Source organism: Botryllus schlosseri, chromosome 3 (genome assembly GCF_051294905.1).
Source record: "Botryllus schlosseri isolate E-star chromosome 3, Bs_hap1, whole genome shotgun sequence".
Taxonomy (NCBI): Eukaryota; Metazoa; Chordata; class Ascidiacea; order Stolidobranchia; family Styelidae; genus Botryllus; species Botryllus schlosseri.
In genome coordinates, this window is record NC_137238.1 from 37,767,319 (window position 1) to 37,792,661 (window position 25,343).

The following is a 25,343-nucleotide window of genomic DNA, read 5'->3' on the forward strand; positions in this document are numbered from 1 at the left end:
TTGCGATAAGTAGAAGCCGTGCAATCCGAATTTGAAATTTCGACCATTTTTTGAAAAAATAGTATTGACGGTGGCTAATTTCGACACTTCGATATGACCAAATGTGTTCTGGGCATGCCTGAAGGGAAACTGATGCTTTTTCATGGGTTTTCATCTTGATTTGGTGTGTATATAGACGTATGTAGTTAAGAAACTTGACAATTTTATCATTAAGCAAGTGAACTTTGTAAAAAAAAAGTCGTTTTTGAACAACCCTTGTGGTCATGCTCGACGGCTGTCGGATTGCGGTCGTTTACTAAATACTAGTAAATACCGCAATATTTCGCAGTGTTATTTACTGTACAGCCGGGACCTACGAATGTCGTAGACCACGATACAGCTTTGCTAATCCTATATTTAATAGACGTTTAATCGGCGATCATGAATTGATCAGCATCTGTGCAATGAACTGAAAGTTCGATTTTCTTCGACAGGGTACCATATCCCGCCTTACTAATCCTCTAGACGTGTATATAAAGTTACAATGTCAAAAAGAGCCAAGCAAGCGTGGAGCAGCGTCATTAAAAACATCCTGGGCGTCGACAGCGCTATAGAACGGGCGATGATCAGCACGGCCATGAATGTAAACGCCAGAATCAAGAATTTCACTCCCAGCGGAAGGAGGGAGATTTCGAAAGAAAAGAAATACATTCAGGTAAGCAAAAATCAAAACCATAGTAATCAGTGCCAATAGGCTAAAACCTAAGTAGGCTACTTGGTGAGCTCGGTGTAAAAGTAAATAGTTTATTGCCTTAAATCTGTCCCAGTAGAATTAGTAGTAGTCTAAACTCACAACTACTTAAGAAGTATTGCGAGACGACAAAATCTACTAGAGCTACTTTGAAAAGTAGAAGTACTACGTTAGGGACCATCTCTGTAATTGAGTAGAAAGTGATCACAGCTGACTATTTTCACCTTACCTCATACGCAGGCCTATTTTTTCGAAGAGCTCTGCACTCGGTTAGGCATAGACGGCGACACTCAAGTACTTCTCAACAAAAACGACCATCCCATCATGGTAAAAAATTTCACTAATACCATGCTGGACATCGTCATCACAGGTCTGCTATACAATACGATTGTTCAATAATGATTTTTTTTTCTGAAATTTTACTGGCTACTTGTTAAAATTGTTAGGTTGCCGAAAAAAACACACTGCTCACCAATTTTGGCTCAATTTCAACCTGTAGAAGGATTGTTGCAAGAGAATAAAAAGAGATAATGAAGTTTTGTATTTATTGGATAAAATGGATGTAAATTCTTTCAAATCTCACTGGCAAGCCCATGGAGTTGTTACATTGTCTGTAACAACGATACATTTAAAATTTGGATCAATTCCAACCAGTAGAAGAGAAGTTATTAATGTTCAGGATTCTGTATTTGCAATAATAGTATTTACGATGGGTAGATTTATAATAAATAAGGAATTTGCCACCGTTATTACCATTTTTTCCGAGTCCAAAATGTTGTACTGCAATAGCTTCGCTTCTACTGGTGGAAATTTAGCCAAATTAATTGTGCATCGTTTTTGTGGACAACCTAACAATTACATTGGATTGTCAGTGAACTTTGAAAAAATGTGTTATACCTTTTTTATTTAAAAATTCAAAACTTTATTCTCTTGTAACAATGCTTCTATAGGTTGGAACTGAGCCAAAATTGGTGTGCAGCGTGTTTTTAGTAAACCTAACGATTTTATCAGGTAGCAAATAAAATTTGACAAAAAATTATTTTTGAACAGTCTTACTCTGTCTTAAATGTTCTGTGACCAACGCAATATTCTGTATTACAGGGGCCTACACCCCGTTCAGCGAACAGAAGACCAACAAAACGAGGGTTGTGGTTCAAATGCACGCCCGGCCCAACATGGGTGCTATCAAAGACGACTTGATCAGACTCGGGACCTTGCACAGCAGAGAAGGAGGTTTGGGCTAAGTTGAACAATTAGAAAACCTTCGGCTTTTGCAGAATATATTAAAATTATAGTTATAGCTATGCATCTTTTTGAATAGCTTCTGAAAGGTGCAGAGCTTCAACATACAACTGAACAATATATTCAGATTGAAATGAACCCGAATATTTTCGGTATGAACTAGAAATTGCTAGCTACCAGACTGCTATGGTTGCCCTGCTAGATATCTTGTGGCTGAACCGCGCAGTCCCGTAATTCCTATCCGTAAGTGAGATATATATCTCTGGTTTCATCGCAGGTTGCGATTATTGCTACATGTTCGTCGTGGGCGAGATTCGTGAATTACGTTCGCTTGAAAGACAAACGCAGGAAGACGAGATAGTCCTGCTGGTCATGCCAGGAGAGAAACACGTTAAGGTATCAAATTCATTGATGCAACTATAGTAACAGTGTGGCCGCGCGCAATCTTTGGGTGTATGCTCGAATCCGTATCGAGTATTGTTGTGATTCGACTCGAGTACTGATCTTATACACTCATTTCCACGAAGAAATATATTGCTATCATGGATGGAGAGATAGGAAGGTTTTAAACGACTTGGAGCAGCTTTGAAATTAGACATTCACCTGAGTCTAGGTCAGGGGTGTTCAACCCATTTGCTATTCGCGACCGTATTTCGATTACATTGTATATAGGCCGTATTCCAGGGGGCAGTCGTGATGGGTCAGCTGGACACCAAATATAGATGTTAAATGGGCTACTGGGGGACTTGGCATCGCGGAAAGTTTCTGTTTTCTTGTGAAATATTTTGCTCTTGAAAGTTGTTGATTGTAGAATTAATAAAACGCCCCTTTAGCATGCATACTAAACGCACCGAAATCGCAAATATCAAGGAAAGTCCCCGAAAATAGTCGTCAACTCGCGTGGAGCGCGAAAATATATTCATATTTATGAATGAATTTCGTCGATAATAATAGTAGTTGCACATATCGTTATCTTTACTGGGCCCACAGGTGATCAAACTTACTGGTAGAGCTGATGGAGGGGTGCCTTCGAAAATTTTAGGAACATAATTGATGAAGATGCGCGAAGACGCGCGAACCGCGAAAAATTTCACTAATTATTGATTGAATTGGTCAATATGATCTGGAATTGCATATATATTGATATCAATTTTTATCCTCCCTCTGCTCACGTAAACAGATTTACCGGTAGAGCTGAGTGATGTGTGATTGAAAAGGTAGGACCCCTCAATAATAAATATGCATCTTCGGGCGTATACCCGTTGGCATGAGGAACGAAACGACACTTCGTCAGGCCCCCCGAAAAAACCTGGGTCTTGGGCTCCCATAGGGTGATAAACCGACCGCCCCTATCCCGTTGTTCGCTTTTGCCACGGAATCTGCTGTATTGTTTAGCGAGCCAGTGCGAAGCGCGAAAATTGTCGATAATTCATGTTAAAATAGGTCAATAAGATCGGGAATTGCATATATTGCTATCAATTTATTGGTTGGTGAGTGTGCGCAGACTCGTCAAAACCTAGAGGGAACATTGTGAGGTGTATTGGAAACTGTAGGGCCCGTAACTAATAATTAAACATATTCGGGCGGGTGGACCCGTTGCAGGGATATATAGAGTTCTATATATCCCTGATCCGTTGGTATGACTTCTTTGCATGATGTTATTTCGTGACCTCCTGTCTGCTGTATCAAAAAATATAGAATCGCGCAACAGGGATATCGGCCAACATGGATATCTACTTCTATATATCTATGTCGCCCAATCGTACTATACTAAAAGACGCACACGATTTCAAATTGGTATTTCTTCACTGGCGTATAATTTTTCCCTGCCAGATGGAATTCGTCTTCTGAGGTTCAGATTGCCAAGACAGGAACATTCGGTGCCAGTCCTTTAGGTGCCTATGGACAATTAAACCTATCTGTCTTTTGTAGGCTATATATAACGAAGTTTTCGGTGTTAATTCGCTATGAATACTCATTACGGATCCACATCATCTACTGCGAAGCCATTTTTCTCCAGCGCCCCCCCCCCATATTGCCCCCCTGAGCCCAGCTCCCCCCATATCGCCCCCTGGGCGTTTCCGCCCCCTTCAAAATCGCCAGCACCCCCTGGGGGGCGCTGGAGGCAAGGTTAAGAACCACTGGTGTATAGTGACCTGAAAGGAACCAAGTCCCACGTATATTCAGATCCACGTAGAGACGCTGAACATCGCTGCTGAATCGATCAGAGTCAAAGACTCCAGCGCTGAGATTGTGGGCTGCCAACTATGGAAAGTCACTGCCTGGAAGCCCCCGAAAAGGGAGGAGGGGCAAAGCATCTTTCGACAAGTAGCTACATAGATATCTCCAGATTAGATTATAATTAGAAATGACTGAACATGAACATATTGCTTGCTGCAATACTGAAATTCTGTAGCCTACTTCTAAAAGTCATCATCATCATCATCATCATCATTGGTTTATTAGCAATTTTATCAGTTCAATACACCACAAAAAATGCGATACAATGAATAGACAGGAAGATGTCGAAGCGACTTGGATTTGTCAATGGAATCTGACACCCACCTTGGCCTAGGCGATGTAAAGAGGAGGCATGCACACTGAATGAAAGTAAAGAAGATAGTATAGAAAAAGAATGCGACAAGAAATAGGGCGGCATGTCATGGGAAGCGAGATCGATAGGTCAGTCGTGGTCCGGTAATCTTGAGGATGGACTGTATTTATTTAGTAGTAATTGCTTGTATTTCGACTTGAATGTGGACATGCTCGTCGACTGTCGGATGGCCGGCGGGATACTGTTCCACACTGTTCCACTAGAATTAGAATTGTAGCTACACAGTTTTTTCCAAATAAGAACAAAATTAGAACTATAGGTAGGCCTACTATTTTTTTTTTTTCAAATCTGATCAGAATAAGAATGATAGCTGTAACGATTACCCCGGAATTTGATTAGATCAAATAAGATCACCGGCATTCTTTCTAATAGGTCTAATGTGTACGACTAGAATTATTATCCGTATATCTGTGTACCAGAGCTAAAACGATGGCTCATATTGACAGGACAACATCGACCTCGTTACCAGTTCTGAAAGCGAACGAGAAAACAGATCTGAAGACAATCATGATGTAGATGATGATGAAGCAGAGATGAGCGACACACCAACGATAAAAGACGACTGATCTTGATGCTGACCTTTGATCCGGGCATTTGGCAATCAATGAACTGTTTGTTTTGTAAAGTAAAATTTTGCCGAATGTTATTGTTCCAATTTGACTGGCTATTCGAAAAAATTGTTATCTTGCCTAAAAGTGCGCTGCACGCGAAATTGAGTTAGATTCCAACGCGTAGCAGCGAAGACACAAGAGTCATCAATTATCAAATCTCATACAAAAAGGAAACATATTAGGTCGATTATTATTTAAACGCCACGAAATTGTTACGTTGTGTAACAACCCGACCGATAACCAATTTTAATCAGTTCTAATCAGTAGAGGCAAAGTGATTGGAGCGCGCAACATTGGATTTGAAACGATTAGTATGTACGGCGGATAGCAAACAAAAGGCCTCATTCGAATTGACAGCGTCTCTTCCGGGTTACGATCTAGAATACTATTGTTCGAAAACACAACGTTTGAGTCTCGGGCCACGATTTCTGCATTCTGACAAAATGACGTCATAAGCAGCACGCCTGGGCGTCTGCTGTGAATCGCATGTGACGACACAATCGCGTCATTGGCCTTCCGGCAAATCTCATCTCCGAGCTCGCTGCTGGTGTCGTCGTTTACTTATTACCAACACAACCAACCAATACCAATTGCAGTTTTCAACACAACCAACATTTCCGCCATCAACAATTTGTTACGTTACTGCATCGACTGTCAGTTTGAGGAATTCAGCTTCGTGGAATCGTTTGAGAAATGCGTTGAACCGCGTTTGTCTGTACGCCAATATAGGAAGGTGTCGAAACAACTTGGAATAGCCTTTGAGATCGGACATCCACCTTATGGCCTAGGCCAGTGGTTCCCAACCTGTGGTACGCGCACCACTAGTGGTACGCGAAGGTCTTCCAGGTGGTACGCGAGTCGATTCTGTCTTTTTCGATCGAAGGGAGTTATTAGTTCAGGTTAAGAACCGCTAAAACAATGGCATTACCGGCGATACAAGTAAACATATTTAAGTGTTTCCTTTGCTTCAGTCCAGGGGTGGCCAACCTGCGGCCGTAAGAGGGAATTTGTGAGGCCGTAGACACGCAATTCAATTAGTATGTGTTGGCGGCCGTCGACTTGCAACTCGAATTCACGAATTGACTCCCGATTTCTTGAAAGATTTTAATTAATCTTGAAATTTTCTTTGGGCTGCGCGCGATTCAGTGCGATTACATTTTTCGATTTTAATATAGTAGCACCCTTTGCAATCAGAGCCCCACAATACAGATGCGAACATCAGTGGAAAATTATGCGACTTACATGGAAATATCAGCTCGGAATCGTGTGCTCGTCACTATACTAAAAATCCTGATAGGAGGTCAAGAAATAACAGTATGCTACAAAGTGAATATAATACCAATTGGCCCACCCGAAGATGAATCATTATTTATAACTTGCTTTAACTTTTCGTAAACACCCTTACATCAACTCTATACCAGTGAATCTGATCACACGGGATGAGAAAGGATAAATGTTTGAGGGTAATATGTAAATAAACTACTAATATAAATGACGAAATTCATTGGTGAATATGAATTTTTTCGCGCTTCGCGCGACTATGCGAACTTTCTTCCTTAACATTACCAGTGACCACTCGCGATTTGGGTGCACATAGTTTGCCTATCATTAAATACATTAGTCCGGAGTTCACCAGAAATGGACATAAACACTTTAACCTGGGTATTTGGCGTCAAGCAGCTCCTTCATTACGACTATGCCCCGGAATGCGGACGTAGGTTACACGAGTAGTCGAAATGCGGCCGTGAATGGCAAAAAGGTTGGCCACCCCTGCTTTAGTCATAATCTGGCGTTAGCCCTGCGTATGCGTTGTGATGAATACAAGATGCGGACGTTGTAATTTGGTTTATTACTGTGGATGTGATGGATAATATAATCTTTTTTCAATGTACTCAGAATTGCTATGCGGGCCGGATGAAATCGTCTGGCGGGACGTATAGTTGACATCCCTGGCCTAGTTCAACAGAGTGTGTTAACACACCTCGAATAGGTCAAATACGTGATTATGACGTCATAAGTGGTGGAAACGCGAGTAACTTTATAGGTGGTACGCGAGCACTGCATAAAACCTCAAAATGGTACGTGGGTGGAAAAAGGTTGGGAACCACTGGCCTAGGCAAAGTAAAGAAGCCGGAGGACGACCTAAATTGCCGTGACTGAATCGATTCTGCATATTTACTGCGAATTTAGCTGCTTTATTTATCGATTGTTTCCACACTACGCAGCAGTTGCCTTCTCAACCTACACCTCCCACTTTGCTCTCAACGCTCCCTACCGCCCAAGTTTATATCCAGCGCCACCCAATAACCCATTTCATTGCCTGGTGCCCACTTTGGGAACCACTGATTTAGTGGATGATTTCTGGTTGTTACTGTGTCTGACGTATAGATTTACGCATTCGGCGGAGTTGAAACTTAACATATTACAGCGATAGAAATCGATCAAAGTTTCGTTCGCGTTTATGCAGCATGCTGAAGTAGCCTACTCGAAAAGCACAGGCCGCGCTTTCTTCTTTGAAGGATAAGCTTACACTTTTGGAGGCCAAGTCGAGTGTTACGAGCCAGATAGTGATGTTTGGTGCACTGTTCGTAACGTCTTTGTCAGCCAACCTCTTGCAAAAGCAGACCTTATTTGGTTTGGGATAGCCTACTACCCGCATTAACAACGTTGCATCGTTTAGTTCGCAAAAGCCCGCAGATTTGTTTCGGAAGATGAGGCTTTATCAAACACATCATTCTGTTGCACGGGGAATTTCGCTCTAACTGTACTTTAAATGCTTTTTGCAGTATATTTTATTTACGTTTTTTCCTACTTCCTACAGGTAGTGTTGCGTCATTTGATGATTAGCGATTGTAAAATGTTCAGTGTTCGTAGCAGTCAAGTTTTTTCTCATCTGTTTGTCTCACTCCAAGTTGATACAAACCAATTCATCGGCCCCCGATGGATCATTTATATATTAGAATATTATTTATTGTGCATTATATTTGTTATCTCATTTCTGTTATCTCTGTTATTCGCACCTTCTCACTATACTCCACTCGAATCAGCACAAATAATAAAATACTCAATTCAGATTGAGTATAGGCCTATTGGAATCATTGTGTCCGGTATTCTCGCGTTAGAATCGAGGATTACACCTGAACGTCCGAAGTTGTTCAAATAGTCGTATTGGATGACGCCTATATAATCAAATGCCGGGCATTTATCATCATACTCACTGTTGCCACTCTGGTTCCTGGAAAAACACAAGAATATGTCGTAAAAAACACTATATTGGCGGAAAAAACACTAGATTAGTAAATTTCAGGAAAAATTTGCCGTTGCCAAGTAATCATGATGACCAAGGTACAAATCCATAGATAATTCATGTTTGAAACATGAATTCGATACATATGTATGATATACTGCATGATTATTCAACGAAAATTAATGAACAAATAGGACGGAGCAAGAAAAATCAAATATTGTCGCTTTCGAATTGTATGGCATCTAAAAAAAAACGCTATACACCAAATTTGCGTCAATTCCGACCAGTTAAAGCCATTCAATCTTAAATCGAAATTTGGACAATTTTTTACAGTAATAGTATTTACGATGGCGAATTTAGACACTTCGCTACGACCAAACATCGTGTTCCGGGCATTTCTGAAGGGAAAGTGATGCTTATTTCTCACCCAGCGCCTGGCTCAAACCTTGGCGTGGTGTGTTGGCTTATTACTAATGTCATTCGTTAGCTGTCCAGTGTCCAAGGGCTGGCCAACAATACCTGTTTTCCGGATTCCAGCCGTTCACTGATTACTAGGCTACGTCAGGTTACCCTTAGAAACACTGCACACCTGATTTAGTTCAGTTCTAAATAATATAAGCCACCGCATAGCCAATTAAATTTTTAATTTATGATGACAAATTCACAATATTCTGTCAACCCCAAGAATTGTTGAGTTGTCAGTAGTTAGTATGATCGATCTGGAGGCGCCTGTGGTTCTTATGGGCCCGCTTGCACGCGGCTGCAACACTCGTGTTGGTGACCCCACCCTTTTCGACCACCTATCGCTGACCTGCCGTCTCGTTGGTGATGTCACCCTGCCAGGCATACGTTACGGTGATGATGCGCCATGGATTCTTGTGTGATAGTGAACTACAGTGGCGGCTCGTCCTATAGGGCAACTGGGGCATTAATTGCCCCACCTAAAATTCTGTTCAATAACAATTCTTTACCATTTATAGACGCACACCTATCTATATAAACCGAAATCACAGCGAAAATCGTATACTTCTTGTCCTTTCGCTTGTAAATGCCCATATATAGCGAAGTCTATGCGAAAATCGAATTCTCTTCTGTGTTTTCGCTTTGCGAATGCCTAGCCGGGGCTTGCCCCGGTAGCGCTCATAACAAGCTTTCACTGTCTATTCTCTCAAAACCGCGCACAATAAAGAAACGGTGATTTACTCTCTCCTATTCATAAAATTACCGAGCAACCGGGGCACGATAGCTCTGTGCCCTTAAGGTGTGATGTAACAATCGTATCTATAGCTGAACTCTGTTACCGTCATATGCGTTTAGTCGACCTCTGCTGGTATAGGTCGATTTTAATGGGGTTTCACAACATGAAAACTCTTGAAACTTGTTATGTCATGTCGTGTTGGTGGTATTTAACACTGCCCCAAGTTTCAGGGTTTCTACTTAAAGTTTAGGGTAGTAATTCCGTTTCCGAAGTTGAGTGTGTGCTGATCCGTCATGTATCGCAAACAGATTTTACTCAAAAGCCGGTATTGGTATCCATTGCTTTTGACGGTGTTCAATACTGAGATCGGTTATGACATTTGGCACGGTAAGTCTTAATGTTAGTATCGAACGCTGTACCAAGTTTTAAGTTTGTCACTGAACTGTGTTAGTGGTAATTTCGTTTCCTAATTCGAGTGAGAGCTGACTCGTCATTTATCGCTAACAGATTATACGCAAAGCCGGTATTGGTCTCTATTGATTTTAACGATGCTCCTTACCTAGATCCGTCATAAGCTTTTGCACGGTATGTCTTGATTTTAGTATCGAACGCTGTGCCAAGTCTCAAGGTTGACACTCAATGATTAGGGCAGTAATTTCGTTATCAAGGTCGAGTATGGTAAAGATGTGCTCCGATCTGACACTTTAGCCTACAACACATTGCGGATTTCACGCAAAAGCCGGTGTATCTGCGGTAACGTTAACTGAGATGATGATATCATTCTCAGTTTGCATTCAAATATTTACTTTGATCGTATATTCTCCAATGTCAATTTCACCGTGAAAATGTGGCCTTCAAGCCATTTGCGTACAACCCCCCCCCCCCGCCCCGTCACTTGATCAGCCTATTCCTCAGTAAATTTTACGCAAAATTCGGTGTTGGTCTGTTCGCATTAATTTTGACAGTGTACCATACCGAAAAGGGCCATGAGGCCACTTCTCGATAATGTCATGTAATAGTGTACCAAGTTTAGGGCTTTCATTCACGTATTTATTCGGTAATATATTTTTCAAAGGCGATTTCGCAGCAGACCTATAAGACAGTTCACGTTTGTAGACGAATTAAAACGCGCCAAATTAAATCCGTCCAATGTATTTCTTAGCTCATTTGGTGTGAAAAGTGTTTTTACTAACGTACCATTGTCGGAAACTTTCGAAATCTGCGCAGACGCGCTTTATGATGGCACGCTTGAACCTCCGAAACTACCGCGTGAAATAGTCCTTGAATTGTTGCAAACTGCTACTATAGTAGCGTTGAATTCAGCTTCAATGACACGATGTTCCGTCAATGCAATGGTATTGCGATGGGTTCACCGTTGGGACCCAGTCTGGCCGATATATTCGTGGGATACCATGAAAAGAAATTGTTTGAAAACGTCGCAAAACCTCTCCTCTATTTTAGATATGTCGATGACACCTTTGTTGCCTTTAAAATTGAGCGAGAGTGTAATAATTTCTTCGAAAAATTGAATTGTCTCCATCCAGCTCTACAATTTACCGTGGAAAAGGAAACTGATGCTGCCCTTCCCTTTTTAGACGTCTTAGTAGAGAGATCAGGACAAACGTTTTTAACGTCGGTGTACCGAAAACCTACTTTCACCGGTCATCATATTCGTTGGGATTCATTCTGCCCGAAGCGGCGTAAATTAAACCTCATTTCATCTCTCGTTAATCACGCCTTGCGCCTCTGCTCACCGGAAAAACTGTCACGCGAATTGGATGATATCCACTTGATTCTCTCCAAAAATGGCTATCCGGACTACATATTAAAATGCTCCATCTCTAGGGTATTGAAAAAATCGGATACAGCTCCAAAATATGGCCCAGAAATATGCCCGGCATTTTTACACCTACCTTGGCTAGGTAACGTGTCTAGCCGATTTGAAAAGCTTATTAGATGGGCTGTTCACCTTTGCTATTACAGCGTTAACACGCATGTAGTGTACACGACGAAACCCTTGTTACCCAACTCTCGAAAAGATGTACTTCCTGCCTTTGATGCAAGTAATTTTGTTTACCAATACAAGTGCCACTGTGATAGTAGGTATGTAGGACGTACCGAGCGAGATAGTGTAATGGTTATGCGTCCGGCTTCTCGGTCGTGGGTTCGATCCCCGGCCGGGTCATACCAAAGACTCGGAAAATGGTATCCGCAGCTATCCTGCTAGGCGCTCAGCAATCGAGGATAGCATGGAGGAGAAAAAAAAAACGGGGGCGCAGACTAGATGACCTCATGGGGCCGTATCGCAACCCCGTCGCCAAAGCATCTCGATGGTGCAGGCGAGAAAGAATATCATATCTCTCTCAAAGATTGTTTGAGCGTATTAAGCAGCATATCCCAAAATTGATTCGGTCAAAAACTTGCGCAAATGATCGCACGGAGCTCGCACGTCAGTGCAAATTGGCTGCAAACAACAGACTGCTATGATGATTACCAAGCATATGCTTCGTCAATCGGTCAGCATCTGAGCGAAAACCTTGCCTGTGCACAGCACTATGATGACAATATGTTCACTGTCATTGCGCGTGGTAGATCTGTGTTTCATTTAAAAGTGTTGGAGTCTACTATTATTCAGTTGAGCAAACCTATTCTATGCAGACAGAAAGATTTCCTCTATAACCTACAAATTTCTCATTATAGTGCGTGTTTTTCCGTGCGTGTAATTGTTTATTTACAAATTGTGCTGCTACTATAGTACCGTATGTGGTTGCCAGTAAATTCGGCCCTCGGTAAATTCGGCCAGTGAATTCAGCCCTCGGTCACTTCGGCCTTCGGTAAATTCGGCCTTCGGTAAATTCGGCCCCCGGTAAATTCGGCCAGGGCCAGGGTAACAATAACAGTTACAATAACATTACCTAACCTTAACCCTAACCTAATCCTAACCCTAACCTACCCCTAATCCTAACCTAACCCTAATCATAACCCTAACCTAACCCTAACCCTAATCATAACCCTAACCCTAATCCTAACCCTAAGCTAACCCTAACCCTAATCCTAACCCTAAGCTAACCCTAATCCTAACCCTAACCCTAACCTAATCCTAACCCTAAGCTCCTAATCACTTGATAATAATATAATTGTGTAATATAATTCACATTAATAGTTGGTAATACAATTTTACACAAAATTCTCCGAGGGCCGAATTTACCGATTGAATTCGGTGGTCAGTAAATTCGGCCCCGTAAATATCCGCGATATCTCCCGTGACTGTACGATGTACGCATACCCTGACCTTCAAATCACTCGATAATAAAATAATTATGTAATTCATTCACATTAATAGTTGGTAATACATTTTTATACAAAATTCTCCGGGGGACGAATTTACCGAGTAAATTCGGCCATCGGTAAATTCGGCCCCGTGAATATCCGCGCTATCTCCCACGATTATGCGATCTACGCATACCCTGACATCCATATCACATAATAATAGTATAATTATTTAATTAATTCATGTTAACGGTTGGAAATACATTTTAATACAATATTCTCGGAGGGCCGAATTTACCGAGGTCATAGGCCGAATTCACTGGCCGAATTTACCGAGGGCCGAATTTACTGGCAACCCCGTATGTCCGTATACTTCGTAGTTTGTTATTGTTGCCATTGATACAATGCGAATTTCATGGTCTGTGATTTTGATTGCTGCGTCATACTTTGCCTTTTTGGTTTTGCTTTTAAATCTGCTTAAATCCCTTCAGTATGCCGATAACTCTTGAAAAGAGGCACCCGACAAGTGTTCGAGTTTAATAAATATAGTGCTACAATGGATGTTGTATTGAAATTAGTCACTTTGTTGCATGCTGTTATTTCTTGTCCTCCCAGCAGGATTGTCGGTACAGTGGTAAAATATTGGAATCTCCGAAACGTATCAGAAACAAATTTATCTCTTGAGGAGCACCGGATTCCGAGTTGGCATTTCTATATGGGATGCATTATTTTCCTCCGCTGTTCGCATCTGTCAGAGATGAGCGGATTTGAAATTTCTATGTCCTAATCCAATCCAAATCCTAACCTTCAAATCCAAATCCAAATCCTAATCCAGAACTTTTTCATCATCATCATCATCATTGGTTTATTAGCAATTTTATCAGTTCAATACACCACAAAAAATGCGATACAATGAATAGACAGGAAGATGTCGAAGCGACTTGGATTTGTCAATGGAATCGGACACCCACCTTGGCCTAGGCGTAGTAAAGAGGAGGCATGCACACTGAATGAAAGTAAAGAATACAGTATAGAAAAAGAAAGCGACAAGAAATAGGGCGGCATGTCATGGGAAGCGAGATCGATAGGTCAGTCGTGGTCCGGTAATCTTGAGGATGGACTGTATTTATTTAGTAGTAATTGCTTGTATCTCGACTTGAATGTGGACATGCTCGTCGACTGTCGGATGGCCGGCGGGATACTGTTCCACACATCAGGTCCGGCATATTTGATGGAGCGATGATCTTTTCGGTCGATCATATGATATTTGGACGACGTGGACGCGCGTGTGTTGTACTTGTGCGCTTTTGATTCAGAGGTAAAGAAGTCATTGAAATATTCGGGGAATCGACCGCAGTGAAACTGATACATAAACTTGGCGATTTCTAGTTTCCGCATATCTTCTATGTTTAGGACGCCGAATCTCTTCAGCAGCGACTTATTGGATGGGCAGCCAGGCCCCTTTGGGGCCCTAGCTATGATTCGGAGCACTTTATGCTGTAGTTTCTGCAGTGGCTTGAGTGCAGTTTTACTGGCAGCCCCCCAACAGAGGATGCCATAATGTAACTTCGATTGGATTAAGGATTTAAAGAGTATATACTTCATATTCAAGTCCGTGTCCAATCCTAATCCGATTCCAACTGGAAATTCAGAAAAAAAAAACTAATTTATGCAGTGGAGGGATTCGAAAATTTTCCTTCACAACTAACGATTCACTTGATTCAAGATAACTTAGTAACCATAAGTACATTAATAACTGATCTGAATAAAGTTTGTCGCCATTCGCCACACGACATTTCAATCTCCCAGAAAATAGGTAAATCCAATCCAAATCCTAATCCGTTCTGAAAAAAATGTCTAATCCAAATCCAATCACAATCCGACAAAATTTCACAAATCCTGTTTTTTCAAAACCTAATCTTAATCCATGCTCATCTCTGGCATCTGTACTCTGGGGCTCAGATTGCAAAGGGTGCTACTATATTGTACAGCTCGGCAACTACGTTTTACAAGACCAATCACACTACCAACGTTGAACACACGATACCTACCCAAGTAAAATGTCATTTTCGTTTGGACAACTGACGTTTACTTGTGCAAAATTACCATTTTCACTTGGAGGTCCACCGTTACCTGAGTAAAAATATCATTGCCCTTTGGCGATCTTTCGTTGACCCAGAGTAGCAATACATTTTCACTTGGAAATCTGACATTTACCTGAGTAACAGTACCGTTTTGACGTGGAAATCTGTTTTTTCCCTGAGTAACAATCCATTTTCACTTGGAAATATATTTTTCCCTGAGTATCAATCCATTTTCACTTGGAAATATATTTTTTCCATGAGTAACAATCCATTTTCACTTGGAAATATATTCTTTCCCCGAGTAATAACAATGTGTTGTTGTACATCGACATGTATTTTTTTGGAAATTGGATAATAGGTTTCCTATATGTCCATGATGTCCGGTTTCGTGCTTTAGCCTCCCAAAGAGTCAAAATGTCGAAATTAGCAACCTCCTACTTTGGTAACTGCTTGGTACACGGATAATGGTTGAATTTATGTCTCCGTCGCGCTAACAAATACGGGTTACTTGTGAGTTTTCTCGCACATGTTTACTATATTGTGTCGTTATTGGTCGATACATGTCGCTCCAGTCAGCTGAAACCGGATCACTAATATGAGAAAGTGTGTGGACCGGATCCGGATATTCCCTCATGAACCAACAACCAATATTCAAGTAAACATGTTACAGCCCGTGTTTTGTTCTCCATGAAAAATACCAATGCATACACCATCACACACATCAAGTACCTCACGATTGTTCACCCACCCAAGTATTCGCTTAAACGAGGTGTACGTACATACAATGCGTCGGTGTACAAACATCATGGAAAACAAATTCGTGTTCTCAAGTCTCATTATGCGACGAATCTGTATTCAATGTGGGCATAGATGACACATGGCATGATACAATGGACAGTGCATTATGCTTGTATTTAGACTTGAAGGTGGACATTATAGGGTTGTTCAAAATATTTTTTTCCAAATTTCACTTGCTTGATGATAAAATTGGCCGGTTGCTCACGAAAACGACACACACCAAATTTTGGTGAATCACGATCAGTAGAAGCCATGCAATCCGAATTTGAAATTTCGACCATTTTTTGAAAAATATTTTTTACGGTGGCTAATTTCGACACTTCGATATGACCAAACATCGTGTTCCGGGCACGCCTGAAGGGAAACTGGTGCTTTTTTCACGGGTATTCATCTTGATTTGGTGTGTAGCGACGTGTGTAGTTAGGGAACCTGACAATTTTATTATTAAACAAGTAAAATTTGTAAAAAAAAAGTTGTTTTTGAACAACCTGTCGGTTACTAAATAATTTATCACGCAAAGTGATTCACTATCAAGCCTTGCCGATCCTATGTTTAATAGACGTTTAATCGGCGATCACAGGTTGACCAACATCTGTGCAGCCCACCCACAATCCGATTTTCTGGGACAGTGTGCATCCAGCCTTACTAATCCTCTAGGCGAGTATATAAAGTGACAATGTCAAAAAGAGCGAAGAGCAGCGTCATTAAAAACATCCTGGGCGTCGACAGCGCATTGGGCGATTTCTCGTCATTTCAGCGTCGTACGCTGGGTTGCTTGCCAATGACACGCTTGAGACACTTTCAGCTGTGGCTCTTCCATGGAACCAGCACGTCAAGACGCTCAATAAATCTAATGTCATGATGCGAACGTCTAACTAACTAACTAACAGCCGACGGACAATTACCCTCAAAATAGTCGAAGCTTTACGTAGGCTATATATTTCGTCAAAGAAGCTTTATTTGCCCTATATTTTCAATTGTCAATGTCAATCCACTGTGACTTCACAATTGAATATTCGATACGTCATGGCTTTAAAGAACAGACGATTAACAAGATACTTCAAACGTCATTTTGCCTAAGGTGTTATCGTCGATATTTCAGACACCGCACTTTGCGCAGCGGCATGATTGCCGAAAACTCCATGGATGCAGATGGAAGACGCCAAACCCGCTATTTTCCACCAACCTCCTAACATTATGCCTTCTCGGGATTGCCAAGTGTCTGACGCTTGTCGCTGGTATGTCCTGAGCAGACTTGAGCCCACAGCTTAACAAAGATGACGTAATACGAAATGGGATTTGCGATATTTATGATTTCAATATGCAGTGTAGTTTAGCCCTACCTCACAGAGTGCTGAAGATAGATGATAGCAGATCAATGATTGCATTTTCGGAATCAAAGTTAGCCAGTTTTTACGCACTGAAGCCACTGCAAAAACAACATCGGGACCTCCTTATCATAGCCCATAGGGGCCAAGATGTGCCTCAAAACATCACTCCTCAAAAGTGTGAGTGTACTAAATAAACGTATCAAATTAAGTTATTGCACTCGCATGGGGCTGCATGATGCGGTGGCGCCCCAAATTTAGACCCTATACGCGACCCATACACTTTACGAATCACTGTCTTTTGCTTACCTTTGACAACTAACTATTACACTAACATTTCTGTTTGGCTTTGTTTTTGATGCAACTTGTTGTTTTATGGGGCGATAAATAAGCTTGAAAATCTTTTAAATTTATCACCCCCTTATTCTTTCTGAAAACCCCCGAATTTCAAAGGGGTTTGTGTGCGTAAAGCAGGAATACGTAGAGAGCTCTATCTTTAAACAGTTCTATCTACAGATTTCTAGATATCCTAGGTGTATAAAGTAATTTAGACTAACTAGGGATCAAATGTTAATAATTAAGATATTGCAGTCGACACCCCCAATCCCTCATTGATCATATGATATAGAGATACGTATCATCACCTTCACTAGCTCTACCGCTAAAAGCCACAGGAGCAGAGAGAGGATGAAAATAGTAAGAACCAATATTATCGATAGAATTCATTCATGAACTTTTAAAAGCTTGTTCCTAATAGCGACTATCGAGTGTGACCACAAGACCGCTGTTGGGCTTTATGATCAATAAATATCCCCGACATTTGCCGTCTCGAGGGATTAGGGATTATTAAAAAAGTATTTCTTATTGAAAATCCAAGCATATGTTAAAAATATGGTGGAAAATATATGCATTTTCGAATATACTCAGAATTAGGGCTAATACGTCCTTACGAGGATTTGACATCCTTTTTCAAGAAATCGAAAAAAATTACCTTTTCGTCAGTAAACCTAACAATATGTCACATTCAACATTATATATCACCCGTTGTATTGTCGGGCAATATAGCGATTTATTACACACGGCCTCACAGAAGCCAGCATGCCATCGGAGGTGGTGATCAGCCAATCGCTAGTGGGCGCCCGAGTTTCCGGCTGGGCTGCATGCGCCAATATCTAAAGTCCTCCAGAACTGGATCCAATCAAACGCCAGAAGTTGTCATCGAGTTGATGGTGGACCTTCATCTCCTACTTGGAATTTCTTGCTCTCGGCATGTCGATGGAAATGGCTTCCGCTTATACGCAGAAATTTTGAAGCAGCCTTTTTAAGCGGCCGGATCGCTTTTCACATCTACGTTTCAAGTCTTTTCGCAGTCTCGAGTTTACTGCTGATCCACTTTTTTAAACTGCCTGACAACTTAACTTTAAGCGACATCCTTCCCTTCTTTCAGGCAGTCCTTGTCATGGCGTCTTCTGCTCGCGATAAAGTACAAATTTCTTGAGCATCGTTTTTGTGGACAACGTTGGATTGTCAGTAAATTTGAAAAAATGTTATACTTATTTTTAATTAAAAATTCAAAACTTTATTCTCTCGTAACAATACTTCTATAGGTTGGAACTGAGCCAAAATTGGTGTGCAGGGTGTTTTTAGTAGACCTAACGATTTTATCAAGTCGCAAATTAAATTTGACAAAAAAATTATTTCTGAACAGCGTTTCTTGCTCTCGACATGTCGTTGGAAATGGCGGCTTGTATGCAGAAATTTTGAAGCCGCCTTTGTAAGCGGCTGGATCGCTTTTCACATCTACGTTTCATCGTTTCAAGTCTTTTCGCAGTCTCGGATTTACTGCTGATCCACTTTTTTAAACTGCCTGACAACTTTAGGCAACTTCTTTCTCTTCTTTCAGGCAGTCCCTGTCATGGCGACTTCTGCTCGTAATAAAGTACAAATTTACAACTCCACTCGAGTAGCACAAAATTCCTACTAAGTGTTGGAAGTCTATCTAGGCTCATTCGCGTAAGCCAGTGGTTCTCTGCCGGGGCCCGCGAAGCATTTTCATGGGGTCCGCGAAGCCTCAAACCTAATTTGTATTTTTTTAATCGGGAAATCACGTGGCACAGTTTCGCGTCATTACTATAAAACTCATCATTGGTTTATTAGCAATTTTATCAGTTCAATACACCACAAAAATGCGATACGATGAAAAGACAGGAAGATGTCGAAGCGACAAGGAGTAGTCTATGGAATCTGACACCCACCTTGGCCTAGGCGATGTAAAGAGGAGGCATGCACACTGAATGAAAGTAAAGAAGATAGTATAGAAAAAGAATGCGACAAGAAATAGGGCGGCATGTCATGGGAAGCGAGATCGATAGGTCAGTCGTGGTCCGGTAATCTTGAGGATGGACTGTATTTATTTAGTAGTAATAGCTTGAGCTCACATGAACAGTATGGCCGCCTGAGATAAAATATCCTACTGTGCGGGCTCATTTTAATCTCAAAATTGCCAATAGCCTACTGATACAAATATTTTGCTGTTTAAAGATGTTTTGTAAGGGATTGTGGAAAAAATGTTGGATGAGTAAGGTCAATCACGGTGACGATATACGTTACCATTTTTCATGATAACTTCAAGATAAGTTGCTTGATCAGGGGTGTCAAACTCGACTTGTGCCGCTGGTAGAATTCAAGAGTTTTAGTCACTCGCGGGCCGGACCAGCTAGTCAAATAATTTCAATATGCTACATCGACATCCATATCTTAGCTTTTCACTGGAACGCTTTATTGATATCACGGAATACGTGGGCCCGGACTCTATTCCAGCAACAACGTTATTCGCAAACGATGGAATCGGCAAAAATACGATAGGCCTAATTGGCCGATTGAATACTTTTATTAACTATTATAAGAGTGGCTCTAACGAGGATATGATTGAAATATTTCTATGCCCGTTTTAGTGGACAGCAATGTCAGTGGACAACGGAGATGCGTCGTTGTCCGACCTATTCGTGGTGAAAAATATATGCTGGATTATTTGCGTCGAATTATTTAGTAGTAAAATCTCAACTTCTGTTAAAAATCTGCCGGATAATGAGATTAATTCTTTTCAATTTACTCAGAATGGCCTCGCGGGCCGGATGCGGCCCGTGGGCCCTATGTTTGACACCCCTGTGCTAGATAGAAATGACCAGGCTTGACGTTGTATGTTCATTGTTAGGTTCATTGAAAAAAATTGCTCCTCAATTTTGGTGCCATATTTGTTGCGATCATACCCAAAATGTGTCGTCGGAAGCTTTACGCGTTATTATTACATTCGCCATAATCTAAAATTGTGGAAATGAATTTTCGGCACTCGTTCATATCAAACAGAGGACGCGTATTTTCAAGACACCACCACGTATTTCAAGTTGCAGAATTTGCTTTGAAATATTAAAAGGCATCCCAATTGCAATATTAATAGTATGATCTTATTTTCAAGAAAAGTCATTTTGTTGCTCTTTATCACTAAGCCTACAGCTATCATTTGCACAAGTCAAATGGCGATTGCATGATAATTGAGCTAAATTTGATCCAAAACTTCGTGGGGGTCCGCGGGGTCCGTCACGGTCCGGAAAGGCAAAAAGGTTGAGAACCACTGGCGTAAGCGGTGTCTTAAAATATCCTACAAGTCGGCAGCTACGGAATCAAAAATAAAGAATACCGGCACCCGGTATTAATGGCCCGTAATCGACAAAAACCATGAATACCTCAAACAACAACTTGAATAGCAACGTCGGCTACTTTTTCCGCCTACGCATCTTCTAAACCAGCAGTGCCCAACCAATGCGTCTGGCCAAATGTTATGGAGGGGCATTTTTAAAGCGTAGAAGTTTTGGGTAGTGGGGAAATGATGAAGACTAGGAATAATTCTGAAGTGGGGAATGAAGCCAAAAAGGCTGGAAACCACTGTTCTAAACTAATTTCCACCACACTTCAACAGTTCGATCATTATATAGTTCTCCAGTTGGAGCGAAATGCCAGTTACATAATCTGTGCCATCATTCAAAGTCCAATCTCATTTCTTCGTGAATATGCTACAAGACTGTGTCGTGAGAAACAAGCTTGCCGTACATCGCGGCCATAATTTGACTTTCATTGGCATCTCGCGACCCCACCCTCGCACATGTCAATCTCATTTGCAACTACGAAATTGGCCGCCTCGGATATACGACTCATCGACCAAATCCGCTCTGTTCTGCTAAATTTCATACCTTCTTAACTACTACTCGAGCCTCAACATGTCTTGGAAACGTACCGCTCTTTTGACCTACTCAATCACTTTTCAGATATACCAAAAATATAGATCAAATAATAGATCTGGCGATTTTGCACGTTGCTGGATTTTCTGCCGACCAGAAAGGTAGATTAGTAAGATTCTGCCACAACCAACTGAGTATAGACTGCTGCTTCTTGATCCTGGTCGCCACCAGGATTAAAATCTCGATTAAGGTACACAAGCATATAAATTTGGCGAGGTTTGTAATAGTTAGGACATTGTAGATTGGAATTGCTTATCTGAGGTTCGTTATAAAGATAGTGAAGATTGCATGTTGACGATATTTTGTTACCGGTACTCAATTGTGCTTCTTATTGACTGATGATCATGTTATTACAGAATGTTTAATGATAATGATAATTGCATACAAACTATGTAATAAATGAGTTCCGCCGTTCTCTTGCATTGGATACAATCAACCAAGCCGTGAAATGCTACATCGCCAAACATGGCAAAAGAACAGAACCGTAATTGAAGGCTGCTTCAAAACAACAGAAAGTGCCCAAACTGAAAATGCCTGTTAAGGCCTTCAGGACATTGTAGATTGGAATTGCTTATCTGAGGTTCGTTATAAAGATAGTGAAGATTGCATGTTGACGATATTTTGTTACCGGTACTCAATTGTGCTTCTTATTGACTGATGATCATGTTATTACAGAATGTTTAATGATAATGATAATTGCATACAAACTATGTAATAAATGAGTTCCGCCGTTCTCTTGCATTGGATACAATCAACCAAGCCGTGAAATGCTACATCGCCAAACATGGCAAAAGAACAGAACCGTAATTGAAGGCTGCTTCAAAACAACAGAAAGTGCCCAAACTGAACGCAGAGCGAATGTTTGTAGTTGTATAATTGTATATCTGACTCCAAGATGTATTATTGACTCCAAGAAGGTTGCGTTTACAATTCGCTGCGTGTTTCTTCTTTCGTTCGACGAACCGGCGTAACCGCGCCGTACGGCCTTGTTGGCTGACGTACCACGAAGCCTGTCTATTGGACACGTATTCGATGGATCACACTGACGAATATATTTGTTTCCGTCTCCACGACTTGTAACTTTATTGAATCACGTACGACAAAGTAATGGACTTCCAAATCGGCGAAATATCATGAATTGAATGACCGTCTCTCATAGCCACGAGAGAGTACATGCACCAAATTGTTATCTACATTCACACGACAAAATATACGACTCACAACAGTCTTATCAGGTTTCAGTTCCGGGAATTCCGTAAGGTCTACCAACTCCTTATCGAATAATATTTAAATGGCGTTATACCAATATACTCCGTTAAAAGTTCCCCCTTCCCACCAAAATAACTTGGTGTAAAAAAAAACGAGTATATTGGTCAAAATCTCAAACCTAGGGTCATACAACATATGGACTGGGGCTAATCATAGGGACTGGAGACAGGAAACGATTTTATATGCAGGGGCAAAAGTAAACTAATGAAACGAAATACCATACAAGCGCGGCAGCGTGGCAAGCGTGGCAAGCGGAAACCCTATTTTACACAACCATCTCGGAACGACTCGCAATATCATCGTTCCGTCCTACTGGCAACTGAAACTCAGATCAACAATAGTTGGCGCTCAAACAAAACAAAGAAATAAAATACATAATTAAACCAGCACAAAAGCGTTACAACCGTGACATTACAGGTCACTTCGCATGCACTAACAACAAATTAATGAACATGTATAATAAAGAGCAACAAAAAACTAGAAAATGCAATGCAATTCACAGACGTAACCAGTCTAAACCAGTCTATATGCACTGACGAATACCATCTACGTGTATGCACTGACGAATACCATAATTCATCCAGCAATCATGCTTCAAAACCCACGGAACATGCTATTCACTGTCATTCATATACTTCTACTTTCTCATTATTACTGTCAACCCGTCCAGCGGGGACAGCAACCATTCCTACCAAATCCATGTTGTCTGATCACAACAACAGAGGGCTTATGGCAACTCAACCACAATTCTACAGTGACCATTTCAAATTTGACGCACAGTTCAGTGCCGCATAAGCGGGCCTACACGCGCCTAACATTTCGATGTCAGCATTTATTACTACAACGCATACTTCAGCAACGAGCTTCGGTGACCCCACCTCACATTCTACGACGGGGAGTCACAACTTGATGCAGCAAACCTGCATTTACATAATATATCAATGCGCAAATCACGCTTTTCACTACGCATATTTTTACTCTACGCGATTCAACAATCGATGAAGCAGCAATCCTGCATTTACGCAACATATCAATGCATAAGGCACAATTTTCATCACGCATATCTTTATTCTACGCGATTTAATGCAACACGTAATCATTCAAATGTCTTGGTCTAACAATTCGTCTCCCTCTGGACGTATATCTTGGACTTGACTCGTTGAGAGTTCTGCCTTCGTTACATGTTTGGGTCTTAGCATCATCGCGCACGCGGGATTCACGCCTACGAATTACGCGATAAACATCAACAGGTAAGCAATCAGATACACGCTCTCGAGACGCGCTACCAATACTACTCGGACAGCCGCTCTCGCTGTCATCACTACCAGAAGAAATTACATGTGCGTCATCCGGATTTGCCGCGGAGTTTAGTACGGTACCGATTTGTCCGCATCAACGGGCGGAAACTGCTGAACGAAATCATCGAACGCGTCGTTATCTACATCAAATGGAGAAAAGTAACATCAGTCTGTTAATGCAGACTACTGAAATACAAATCAACAACACTAGGCGATCAAAAAAAAAACACAAACATCACTTAATACCTCAAAACAATACATACACGATATTACGGCAATATTAAAGGATACATTACATTGGGCATTCAGAAAACCGATAATATCACTCGCACACGAACTAATTAGCAAGATACTGTTATGGGTATAAAAAAAATCGAATATTCACCTGCAATCATTTTATTCTAAATTGATATGAAACTTCCTGATTCATATCACGTAGCATTTAACATTGGTATATACCAACAGAACGAGAGTGTGCCCTATTTATTGTATTACATGCAAAGCAATGTTTGCAACTATCATGCACTACCGCGGTGCATATTTTCTCAATGATATACTCAACATAAGGGTATCGTCGTATGGCAGAGGCCTAATATCTCTTCATAAGCCTTGCAATATATCATTATTCATCACACATACATATCAAGCTATTCAGCTATTGGATGCATCATGGCATCGAATAAATAGGGTAGCCTTCTTGCTACGGGTTTACCCGCACACATCTCTTATCAAAACATCATGCTATATAAGCACCTGCGTCCTACAGCTCTAGCAGCGGAGGATTTGACTCGCAGGAAATGCGACCCCTACCTGGGTTTAGAAACCAATGATTGCAAGTTACTTTACAAAACTATACTTTGCCAATATCCCAATAACAGTAACCAACTAACGTCGTAGTGTAAGAGAATAAAATCGATCTACCTTATTGTTCTAATCTGTGTGATGCATGCTTGGAGCACCACTGTCCGCACATCTGCTAAACTTCTGCGATTTCCGGGCATTTTCTGACACTGCAGACGTCTTCTTCATTGTTGTCTTTGTTATGGCGTATTGATCGTCGAAAGCACAACCCCGCTGCATTTTTTCCTGGCAATAACGTCTCGTCGTTTCCTGTGAATGGTCTTTCTCGCCGCTGTGCAAGGCGAATCTTTATATTTATCGTTTCCGTGGTCCGATGCTGTATTGCTATTTCTCGCCGTCGTGCAAGGCGAATCTTTATATTGTCTTCGGTCGGCCGGTCCGTCTTGATTACTTAAATGTCGGGGTCAACCATTTAACGCAGAGCGAATGTTTGTAGTTGTATAATTGTATATCTGACTCCAAGATGTATTATTGACTCCAAGAAGGTTGCGTTTTACA

General features: G+C 41.2%; 2 protein-coding genes across 2 annotated transcripts in view; both read left to right on the forward strand.

Annotated features, from left to right (window-relative positions):
• The window catches only part of LOC145435243 (E3 ubiquitin-protein ligase PPP1R11-like), a 128,753-nt gene that overhangs the window by 4,902 nt on the left and 98,508 nt on the right, over window positions 1-25,343 (forward strand). The gene's annotated exons all lie outside the window — the stretch shown is intronic.
• On the forward strand, window positions 455-5,281 carry LOC145435215 (uncharacterized). The gene is made up of 6 exons (XM_080312548.1): window positions 455-694; window positions 971-1,100; window positions 1,832-1,963; window positions 2,250-2,368; window positions 4,160-4,300; window positions 5,033-5,281. Exons 1-6 carry the CDS (start codon window positions 524-526, stop codon window positions 5,150-5,152), a joined length of 813 nt encoding a protein of 270 aa, XP_080168674.1. The 5' UTR covers window positions 455-523; the 3' UTR covers window positions 5,153-5,281.

Excerpts from the sequence above, each read along its gene's own strand:
- LOC145435215 (XM_080312548.1), top strand. The coding sequence starts at position 524 with ATGTCAAAAAGAGCCAAGCAAGCGTGGAGCAGCGTCATTAAAAACATC. Across the intron at positions 1,101-1,831 it reads GCTGGACATCGTCATCACAG|GGGCCTACACCCCGTTCAGC; the intron begins GTCTGCTATACA and ends TCTGTATTACAG. Across the intron at positions 1,964-2,249 it reads CTTGCACAGCAGAGAAGGAG|GTTGCGATTATTGCTACATG; the intron begins GTTTGGGCTAAG and ends GTTTCATCGCAG.